At 44.6% G+C, this 11,618-nt stretch overlaps 1 protein-coding gene across 1 annotated transcript; it reads left to right on the top strand.

Moving 5' to 3' along the window:
* Window positions 1-2,401: 2,401 nt before the first annotated feature.
* LOC122021612 (7-deoxyloganetin glucosyltransferase-like) lies at window positions 2,402-3,837 on the top strand. The gene is made up of 2 exons (XM_042579748.1): window positions 2,402-2,989; window positions 3,074-3,837. The coding sequence occupies exons 1-2, from the start codon at window positions 2,467-2,469 to the stop codon at window positions 3,787-3,789; spliced, it is 1,239 nt and encodes a 412-aa protein (XP_042435682.1). The 5' UTR covers window positions 2,402-2,466; the 3' UTR covers window positions 3,790-3,837.
* The last annotated feature ends 7,781 nt before the right edge of the window (window positions 3,838-11,618 follow it).

The following is an 11,618-nucleotide window of genomic DNA, read 5'->3' as shown; positions in this document are numbered from 1 at the left end:
AGGCAGAGGGGAGACAGGGCAGCAAAGGGTGCGGAAGCCAGGTCAGCTAACACAAGGATGGAGGTCTAGTCAGTCGGACTAGAGCCTCCTTCGACTAGACTTGAGGGGGAGGCTTGTGATACGGTGCATGTTTTGTGGGGGCAATCGGATGATGTTGTCATGAGTCAAGGCCACAAGTGGGTCAAAAGTCAAGCCTCCGTGGCTGGTCAGCAGTCAAGCTGACATGGAGGCCAGGAGGATCAAAAGTCAAGCCTCCGTGGCCGGTCAGCGGTCAAGCTGATGTGGCGGTCAGGAGGGTCAAAAGTCAAGCCTCCATGACCGGTCAGCAGTCAAGTTGATGTGGAGGTCAAGAAGGTTAGAAGTCAGGTCGCCGTGGCCGGTCAGCAGTCAGGCTGACAGGGACAACCGGGAGGTCAAAAGGCCAGCTTACGTGGTAGAAGTCAAAGTCTCAGCGGATAGGGTGGTCAAAGGAGAAGATTATAAGACCAGCCATAACAGTAAGTATTAAACGGGCCCGCGGCCCAGGTACAGCCATCGTGCAGGTCGGAACAGCCGATCCAAGGATTAGAGGTATGCTTACAGACCCAGCGTGCAGGTCGGAACAGGCAAGCCCAGGATTAGAGGTCTGCTTATAGACCCAGCGTGCAGGTCGAAACAGCCGATCCAAGGATTAGAGGTCTGCTTACAGACCCAACGTGCAGGTCGGAATAGCCGAACCAAGGATCAGAGGTCTGATTACAGACTCAGAGTGCAGGTTGGGAAATCCGAGCCAAGGATGGGAGGTCTGCTTACAGACCCAGCGTGCAGGTCGGAACAGCCGATCCAAGGATTAGAGGTCTGCTTACAGACCCAGCGTGCAGGTCGGAACAGCCAAGCCCAGGATCAGAGGTCTGCATACAGACCCAGCGTGCAGGTCGAAACAGCCGATCCAAGGATTAGAGATCTTCTTACAGACCCAGTGTGCAGGTCAGGACATCCAAGCCAAAGATTAAAGGTCTGCTTACAGACCCAGTGTGTAGGTCGGAACAGCCAAGCCCAGGATCAGAGGTCTGCTTACAGACCTAGCGTGCAGGTCGGAATAGCCGAGCCAAGGATCAGAGGTCTGCTTACAGACCCACCGTGCAGGTCGGAACAGCCGATCCAAGGATTAGAGGTCTGCTTATAGACCCAGTGTGTAGGTCGGGACATCCAAGCCAAAGATTAAAAGCCTGCTTACAGACCCAGCGTGCAGGTCGGAACAGCCAAGCCCAGGATCAGAGGTCTGCTTACAGACCCAGCGTGCAGGTCGGAACAGCCGAGCCAAGGATTAGAGGTCTGGATACAGACCCAGGGTGCAGATCGAGATGTGTAGACCAGAGATAGCAGACAAAGTATATAAAAGCAGGACGAGCCCAAATCTCGGAACACAGGCTCGACGGTCAGACACTACAAGACAAATCAGCCATGGAATCGTAACTGCTTGTCAGAAAGAATAATCAAAATGTCATGGATTATTCCAACAATAGGGGCTCAATACACCTTTGGTTTTGCCGCCAGTCTATCAAGAAAGGCCACGTGTCAATCACTGCCAGACAAAGCCTGACAACCGACATTCCCTGACACCCGTCAGACCCAGAAACTTCCGTTGCAGTATAAAAAGGGATGTCTTGTCCCTTATGCAGGTATGTTCACTCATCATTTCTCACTAGTCTCTACTTTTCGTCCTTTCTCTGTGATTTCTGGGGAAAAAGTATCTGACTTGGGCGTCGGAGGACCTGACCTGGGGACTTTTTCCCTGGTTTCTGGTCTCTAACGACTGGTGGATCCGTCTGAGTGTGTGCAGGATAACAACGTCGTCGTTCTGATCATCTCTAGCCGTCAGCCACCCGTGTGAACCGCTTGAGGGGGGGTACCAGGTAGATTCGACACTTCGACGACTCTCCGTCAACTTTCCGCACAACAAGACCCACCTTCATCCGACTCAGCTTCCGGACGGGATCAAATACTATAAAATTTCTCTTGACTTGACTTGTTTACCGCTCTAGAGGCGCCATCTGTACTTGGGTGGGATCATCCAATTGTCTGATCTGAATTTGTATCGTAGCAACGAGATCAGGTGTGTAATATCTAGAAGACGACCCATTCTATCTGTTGGCAATAGCCGTAGCCATCCCCACCGTCATCGCCACCGCGTTGGTTTGTTTAATTGTCAATTTCCAGCATACCTCAATTTTGTTAACAATTATAAATGATAACTCCAATGATCGATCTTGATGTGACGCCTTGTGAAATGCAAGTTAATTAAGCTGCGCGGTCAATTAAAGCTTCATCGTTTGAAGTATTCATTTTGGTCCTGTTTGTTAGCTAGTAGCAGAGGTTTTTGTGTCATTAATGGCGAAAATGACTCTTTCTTAACTATATATATAGAGTAATAGAGGTGGAGGCCATAGCAGAGGAGGAGCAAGGAGAGAGGAGAGAAGCGTGGCCATGGGTGACACTCTAGGACAGTCGGAGAAGAATCCTCACGCGGTGATCATCCCGTACCCTGCTCAGGGTCACGTCACGCCGATGATGAAGTTGGCGAAGCTCCTCCGGTTCTATGGCTTCCGCATCACCTTCGTCAACACCCACTTCAACCACACACGCCTGCTCCGCTCCGGCGCCGTCGTCCCTTCGGAGGCTGATGACCCGGGCTTCCGCTTCGAGTCCATACCCGACGGGCTCCCGCCCTCCGACACCGACGCCACGCAGGACATCCCCTCCCTCTGCGACTCCATCTCTAAACACGCGCTCCTGCCGTTTCTCGACCTCCTGCACCGCCTTAACGACGACGGCGGCAACGCGCCGCCCGTCTCCTGCATCGTCTCTGACGGCGTCATGAGCTTCACCCTGGACGCCGCCAGGGAGCTCCGCATCCCGGAGGTCGTCTTCTGGACTACCAGCGCCTGCGGCTTCATGGGCTACCTCCACTTCCAACGCCTCATCGACCGCGGCCTCACGCCTCTCAAACGTAATCGAATCTTGTTGTCTCTCTCTCTCTAAATTTCACAAGAATTAACTAGAAGTCAACAATTTTGTGAGTGTGTGTTGATAGACGAAAGCGACATCACGAATGGATTCTTGGATACTCCGATCGATTGGGTGCCGGGAATGAAGAACATGCGGCTGAGGGACTTCCCTTCCTTCATCCGGACCACCGACCGGGACGACATCATGCTCAACTACGACAACCGTGAGGCACAGCGCGCCGCCATGGCCTCAGCGGTAATCGTGAATACTTTCGACGAGCTGGAAGGACCGGTCCTGGAGGCGATGGCGGCGATCCTCCCCCCGATCTACACTGTCGGCCCGCTCTCCTTGCTTCTCCAGAACCACCAGATTCCTAACGCCCTCGCCTCGCTCCGATCCAACCTTTGGAAGGAGGAGAGCGGGTGCTTGGAGTGGCTGGACGGCCGCGCGCCGGGCTCGGTGGTGTACGTCAACTTCGGGAGCATAACGGTGATGAGCAACGAGCAACTGGTGGAGTTCGCGTGGGGGCTGGCGGATTCAGAGTACGAGTTCCTGTGGGTGGTCCGGCCGGACCTGGTGCCGGGCCACGCGGCGGTGCTGCCGGCGGAGTTCGTGGAGAAGACTCGGGAGCGCGGGATGCTGGCCAGCTGGTGCCCGCAGGAGGAGGTGCTGGGCCACTCCGCCGTGGGAGGGTTTCTGACGCACAGCGGCTGGAACTCGACGCTGGAGAGCATCGTCGGCGGGGTGCCGATGCTGTCGTGGCCCTTCTTCGCGGAGCAGCTGCAGACCAACTGCAGGTAAGCGTGCACGGAGTGGGGAAACGGTATGGAGATCGACAACAACGTGAAGAGGGAGGAAGTGGAGGGGTTGATAAGGGAGCTGATGGGGAACGGGGATAAGGGGAGGGAGATGAGGAGGAGGGCGGTGGGGTGGAAGGAGGCGGCGGAAAGGGCAACGCAGCCCGGGGGCTCGTCGTTCCTCAACCTGGATAGATTGGTCGACCTGCTGCGCAACTTCTGAATGAACTCAAGCTTTGTCGTTTCCTTCAACAGAAAATAAAGGCTTTATTTTATTAAAGGGAAAGTGACTAGAAACCGAAATATTTAGGCAACTGTTCGGGCATTCTCACGTGTAATGTTATTTGACGACGGTGTCGCTGTATAACTAGGTTCAAATCTCATTTGGAACCCATTGAAAATTTTATGATGCTGAGCTTTCCGTCATGATCGGGCACCATGGGATGGTAAACCGACGGACGTGTTTCCCAAATAATTAATAAGAGTTTAATTTTCATATAATATAAAGATAACAGGATTTACGTTTGATGTGATCGGCAAGCTCAAGAAAAAGTAGCATGTTTAAAACTCGAATACGAAGGTACTCGGAATAAGAATCGAAGCCACAGGGTGCTCAGCAATAGGAGTTGGGGTGAGAAGATGTTCGGGAATCAGAGTCAGTATCATAAGGTGCTCGGGAATAAGAGTCAATAGTCATAGGGTGTTCAAGAATCGGGCCAGGGTCCGGAGCTAAAATGACAATAGATTTTAAAAATAGATCCTTATTTTAACTGATTATTCGGGAAATAAGTAATTTTAAAAGTAGATTCGCTATCTTAACATATTGCTCGGGAACTTAGCTCAGGATTAATCGGTTCTCACTAAAAGCTGTAGGAATTCGGAGAAGAGAGAGCAAAGTTCCAAAAAAGAAGCTACGTGCAATAATACATATAATGACAGTGTTAATACTCATTAATAAAATATAAAGTGTTATCGAGGGAGGAAATCATGAGGTTATGACTAAATAAAAAAATAAGAGCAATGATATGTTTAAAGAAAAAATCTTAAGAAAAAGCTCAAGGATAGATATATAAATTCATAGTTCATCATTTCATTTTTTGTGCACCACATGAATTTATATGTATATTCTTGAATTTTTCATTGAGATTTTTTCTTGAGCATATCATTTTTCAAAAAATAATGATAGATGACGTTTGTTGTAGCAATGGTAAGAAAAAATTAGAATATTTCATCGGTCTTATATGGTCGGTTCCATAATTCTATGTAAAGAGATAAATTAAAAAGTTATAGTTGACTAGTGCAGAGAAGACTTTTTTCCCTCAAGTATCTCGAAATTTAAATCTTTATCTTATAGTAGCAATTTTATCCTGTACTCACCAATTCAATCTTATACTAAAGACATTGTTGTAACAAGAGAGTATTAAAAGGTGTCATTATAACAAGAAAGCTATACAAGAATACTGATTATTCAAAGAAAAGGCATGTTCACTCTCATACATTCATCTCTTTGAATTCACTATTTTTTGCCCTACAAAATCTTATTTAAGCATCGCTTGGGCAGGAAATTGTTTGACTTGATATGGAGAACACAAGGAGCGCCCAACCATCAATGTCCAAGAAGCGCTCGGCTGTGTGCATCTAAATTTCAATGTCAAAGCTTTCATTTGAGAAGCAAACCAAACAGATCCATCAAGACCCCATGCCATTACTGAGGAGTAATGCCAATGGCATCTCGTGCAGCAATGTAACTTCTATAACGGGTGTCAAGAAGAACAAATGAGAACATGCCATCCAACATATGAACAAAATCTTCTCCATATTCTTCATAAAGATGAGCAATAACTTCACAATCACTATCGCTCTGGAATTGATGAGATTCAAGATTCTCTCTTAATTCCCCATGGTTGTAAATTTCTCCATTGACCACAACAGCAATTGACTTGTCTTCCTTGTAGAGTGGTTGATCTTCAGATGGATCCACAATGGCTAAACGTTGGTGTGCAAGGTAGTAATTCTTAAAACAATGCAAACCACTGCAATTAGGGCCTCTATGCCTTAACCTCCGAGAGACTTCAATGATGCGGGCTCTCTTGCCAAAGTGAGGTATCAGTGCATCCGAGAACCCCAAGAATTCCACACATGACGAAGGCTTTGATGCTTACTCCAGTGCTGCGATCTACGTTGAAAGTATAGAAGGAAAATAAGAGAACAAACGAATGATGAGGGAATTTTCAACATCAACAACTTTTTCTATTTTATTATTGTCATGAATTGGGTCATAGACTATTTCAATTTTGTTACCTACATCTTCCTTATAATAAAAAATTCTTTTCACCTCATCAAACCAATTAAAGAATTCCTCAATCTGCAATATACCAGAAAACTTGGAAAGTTCAACTAGAAATTTCATAAATGCATACATTCATTTCGATCACGATTCTCACGATTGTGATAGAGTTTTTCAAAAGTGAAATCTGAATCAAGATAAGCGAACTTACGACCTTTAAAATATTACGTCACTAGACGCTGAGATAACTTTGTGACGTGTTTATGTAAATCTTCAAATATCTTGTCTTGGATGCTACAATTACGGTACGAGACTTCCTTAGCTGAAACCTACCTGTCATGACCATAATCATGATGATTATTCATGGAATCTAGAGCTCTGTGTTGTTCCTAATAGCATGAAACAAACAGAAAATAAAACATGAAACATCTCATAGTGATCTCCCGAGAAGAAATCGAGGAAGTCGCTGGATGTCGCTGCTGTCAGAAGCGCGATCACGGATGAACCGGAAAGCTCTTCGAGTTTCACGATCCAAATCTCTTTCCTTTCGGATGTTCTCCTTTGCCCACCGTCGCTTCCGCTGTGTGCACTCTGATCACTGTGATTTTCTTCTCACTTCGATTGTTCTTGGACGCCAGTATAAATAGAAAGCAAGCATCAGTTACAAACCGATGCTTTAATGGTATTCAATGGAGGAAGATGAAGGTGAATGGGCACCCCTCAATTTAGTCTCCTCTTTAAGGATTGTGTTGGTGCAGCGGGGCCGGCAAGAGGGAGTGAATTGCCTGCAAAATAAAAGTATACCTTTCTCGATTCTTTCAACTCAAACAGTGCAATAGTAATAAAGTAAACAAACAGAAATAAAGAAAAAGACTCAGCAATTTACTTGGTTACAACCAAGAAGGTTGTTAATCCAAGGCAGTAGAAAAAGCTCTGAAAGATCTTTTTCTCTGAAGGCGGAGAAGCCTTTTACACACTAGAAGCTCAGAACTATTGCTAGAAATGAATACAGAGTTGATTTCTTGATTTCCTAGCTCCAGGGGCCTTTATATAGCTCCTGGAAAACTTATCCCAAGTATCGAATGCGCCTCTAAGAGGGTTGAGGGCACCTCCAAGCTGTTTGACCGGATAAAGCTCTATCCGGTTACAAACGGTCACTAAGACTGGGTTTGAGGCACCTCCAATGTCCTTCAAGGCGCCTCGGACTGGTTTGAGGTGCCTTCAAGGTGATGGAGGCACCTCCAAGTCTGAGGCGTCTTCAAGGTGTGATGGAGGCGCCTCCAAGACTGCATGGTATAAATAGCCCAATTTCTACATGATATAAATAGCTTCCAGCTTCTCTTTCTTCTTCTTCCGAAGCTCCGATCGCTTGGGTGATTCCGGCCAATCGAAATAGGGCTCACCCGAACCCAATTTTTGGCCTTCACCTCGAGCAGGCTTCCGACACGGCTTCTCGTCCCTCGAAAATCACACACATTCTTCTCGTCCACCGGTGTACTCTTCCGCATCTCTCTCGTCCTTCGAACGCATCGAACCCGTCGGCTCCCTTCCCGTGCAGTCCTTCTCGCTAGCTGCGTCTTCCGCTCGACTTCCTGTGCTCCTAAATTCCTACACACTTAGACACAGGGATCAAATAACAAAGCAGGACCTAACTAACCTGGTTGATCACATTAAACTACCCACGGGGGCCCAACAATCTCCCCCTTTTTGATGTGCATCAACTCAAGTTCAAGTTAGGGTTAAGCAGACAAGTAGTAATTTTGAAGAAATTACTAAACTAACTTTTTAAGTATAAGTTTGCAATTAAAATAAATTGCAACATAAGATTTAGCTCAAATCTAATACCAATTTTTGAACAGAATATCATTTTACAAAAATTCAAAATAGAATTTAAAAATATTTCTAACTCCCCCTTAACTTGTGTCTATCTCTCCCCCTTTGATCACAGCAAAAACGGGGTCTAAAACATGTTCAAAATTCTAAGTCTTTTGAAACAGTTTCTAAGTCTTTTGAAAACATATTCTAAAAGATTTATTTAAAAAGAAATTTAGGCACTAAAAAAAAATTTAAAACAAAATTTAAACTTAGGCGTATCTCTGTTTAAACATAAATTTTTTTTTAAATTTCCAAAAAAAATGTTTTAAAAGAAACTTTCAAAAGCATTATTTAATCTTAATTTTAATGCTTTATCAGAAAGTTAATTAAACATTTTTATTCCAATATTTTGCTTCCAGGTCGTGGCGAGGCACTAGACATTCTTGGTTATTGGAGCAACAAACATTTCTTTAGATAAAGCCTCATAAAGAAATTTTAATGTTTAATTTTCTCGCTGAAAGCACTAAGTCTAAAGTTTTAATTTAGATCAAATGCTTTAATCTTTACACTATGACATTTAAATTGCTATTTTAGTTTATCATAATTACCCAAATCTAAAGCAGGGAAATTTAAACATTCAGAAAATTGTAGTAAATTTTCTATTGTTAGTTTGTCAAAATCCTTTAATTGACAGACTGTTTCTTTTAACTCACTATTAGTTAATAATTTTTCTAATTTGCAAAATTTATTTAACAAAATATTTTTTAATTCACAAAAATCTTGCAGCAACATTTTAATTGACTTAACCGTTTGATCAAGAGGTAGAGACCATACCTGACTTACCTTTTTGGCTGTTGATTCTCCCCCTATTGATTTTTTTTCTTCTGAAGATACTCCCCCTTTATCGATGCTCGTCTCGGATGAGCTTTCTTCGTCTTTAGGTGAGTCTTCAGCTATGATTGCTATTTCGGCAATTTCCTCGATCTCGGATTCTTCTAATGATGACTCAGTGTCCATTGAGGAGTCGACTTCTAAAGGTCCTTCATAGAGCTTCAAGAACTTTTCCCAAAGTTCTTTTGCATTTTGGTAATTGCCAACTCTATCGAGATCTTCATCTGGTATTACGCTTAGAAGGTGAAATTCAGCCCAAGCGTTTGCCATAGACTGGTCACGTTGCTTATTGGTCCAGAGGTGTATCTCGAGTTCTTCTCCATTTGTTGTCTTTGGTGCTTCATAACCAAATTTCATTATTAATAAAATATCAAGATCTGTGTTAAGATATACCTCTATTTGTTGCTTCCAAGAAGCAAACTCCCCCTCGAATGCTGGTGGGTAGATGTTACCTCCGACCATCGTTTTGATCTTTGTGCTTCAGTCGGCGGTTAGTCCTTCTGAGGCTGTCAGACTCTTATACCAATTGTTGGTACAGCGGGGCCGACAAGAGGGGGGTGAATTGCCTGTAAAATAAAAGTATACCCTCCTCGATTCTTTCTACTCAAACAGTGCAATAGTAATAAAGTAAACTAATAGAAATAAAGAAAAAGACTCAGCAATTTACTTGGTTACAACCAAGAAGGTTGTTAATCCAAGACAGTAGAAAAAGCTCTGAAAGATCTCCTTCTATGAAGGCAGAGAAGCCTTTTACATACTAGAAGCTCAGAACTATTGCTAGAAATGAATACAGAGTTGATTTCTTGATTTCCTAGCTCCAGGGGCCTTTATATAGCTCCTGGAAAACTTATCCCGAGTGTTGAAGGCGCCTCCAAGAGGGTTAAGGCCAGGCGCCTCCAAGCAGTTTGACCGGATAAAGCTCTATCCGGTTGCAAACGGTCACTAAGACTGGGTCTGAGGCGCCTCCAATGTCCTTCAAGGGGCCTCAGACTGGTTTGAGGTGCCTTCAAGGTGATGGAGGTGCCTCCAAGTTTGAGGCGCCTTCAAGATGTGATGGAGGCGCCTCCAAGACTACATGGTATAAATAGCCCAATTTCTGCATGGTATAAATAGCTTCCAGCTTCTCTTTCTTCTTCTTCCGAAGCTCCGATCGCTTGGGTGATTTCGGCCAATCGAAATAGGGCTCACCCGAACCCAATTTCTGGCCTTCACCTCGAGCAGGCTTCCGACACGGCTTCTCGTCCCTCGAAAATCACACACATTCTTCTCGTCCACCGATGTACTCTTCCGCAGCTCTCTCATACTTCGGACGCACAGAGTTCGTCGGCTCCCTTCCCGTGTCATCCTTCTCGCTAGCTGCGTCTTCCGCTCGACTTCCTGCGCTCCTAAGTTTCTTTACACTTAGACACAGGGATCAAATAACAAAGCATGACCTAACTAACTTGGTTGATCACATCAAAATACCCACGGGGTCCAACAGATTGTTACATCCTTTTGGAGTGACTTGACTCGGAGGTTGGATTTGGCTAATTTACGCATAAGGTAATTAACTAAATTATGCAATTTACTTAATTGAGAAATAGTTACAGTGGGTTTAGGCCCTTCAGAAATGGATACAGATCCGTGACTTTGCTCAGACTCGATTTTCGATTCGCTCTCGGTTTCAAATTCTTCAAGTTGTTCCCGGGCTGTCAATGCGAGGAAGCTCGTCTGTTCAAGTTCTTCGTCGGAGTCTTCTGAAGAAGACTCATCCCATGTTGCTTGTAGTGCTTTCTTCTTCCTTTGCTTCCTTTCGATTTGGACAGTTGGCTATGATGTGTCTCTTTTGGTTGCAGCCATAGTAGGTAACTTCGAACTTTACTTTTGGACTGACTTGCACTATCTTGGACTGAATTACCTTCTTGATGTCCTTTTTCATGAATCCTTTCTTCTTTTTGTAGAGTTTGCGTACTAGGTTGATGATCTCGGCTGTGATCTCGTCAATGTCATCTTCTGAGACTGATTCATCTTCGGACTCGGGTTCGGTTCTGCGCTTTGCTTTTGGTTCTCAGGTTCTGCTTGTACCTGCAACCAAAGCAATACCTTTCTTGGCTGGATGTACATTAGTTTGTTCATGCAATTCAAATTCTAAAAATAACTCATCTAACTTAATTGATGAAAGATCCTTGGATACTTTGTAAGCATCTACCATGGATGCCCATAAAGTATTTCTCAGAAAGGCGTTGAGTGTGTACCTTATTACGTCTCGATTCTCTATCTTTTGTCCGATTCCGTGGAGTCCGTTCAGTAGATCTTGTATCTGCGCGTGAAGTTAGCTAGCCGTCTCACCTTCCTGCATTTTTATGTTATATAACTTATTTAAAATTAGATCGCGCTTACTTACTTTCGTATCAGAGGTGCTTTTGTGCAGCTCGATCAGCTTCTCCCATAGTTCTTTTGCGCTTGAGAATGTACCAATTCGGTTCAGCTCTTCCTTTGTTAGATCACATTGAAGAGTACATGTTGCTTTGGCATTGACCTCGACCTTCTTTATTATACTTGCATCCCAGTTCTCGCATGATACTGGTTTTCCCGTGTTGTCAAGTGGGAGTAAGATGCCAGTTTTGATGATCATCCACATCTCGAATTGGGTTTAGAGGTAGAACTCCATTTGTCCCTTCTAGTAGCCGAAGTCCTCGCCGGAGAAGAGAGGCGGACGGACTGTGCTGTAGTCTTATTGGTGGGCCAATGTAGAAGTACAATCTCGAACAAACAAAAACAAGAAACTTTGTTCCAAGACTTGGTCTTGGATTAGTAGTACGAGATTAAAAATAAATGCGCGAGCTCGAGTGGTGTTGCAC

Source organism: Zingiber officinale, chromosome 9A, assembly GCF_018446385.1.
Source record: "Zingiber officinale cultivar Zhangliang chromosome 9A, Zo_v1.1, whole genome shotgun sequence".
NCBI lineage: Eukaryota > Viridiplantae > Streptophyta > Magnoliopsida > Zingiberales > Zingiberaceae > Zingiber > Zingiber officinale.
This window is presented reverse-complemented; position numbering and strand designations above follow the sequence as displayed.

What these genes read in the sequence shown, in the direction of transcription:
- LOC122021612 (XM_042579748.1), top strand. Translation starts at nt 2,467, where the DNA reads ATGGGTGACACTCTAGGACAGTCGGAGAAGAATCCTCACGCGGTGATC. An exon ending in CGGCCTCACGCCTCTCAAAC is followed by an intron (nt 2,990 to 3,073) that starts GTAATCGAATCT and finishes GTGTGTTGATAG; the next exon opens with ACGAAAGCGACATCACGAAT.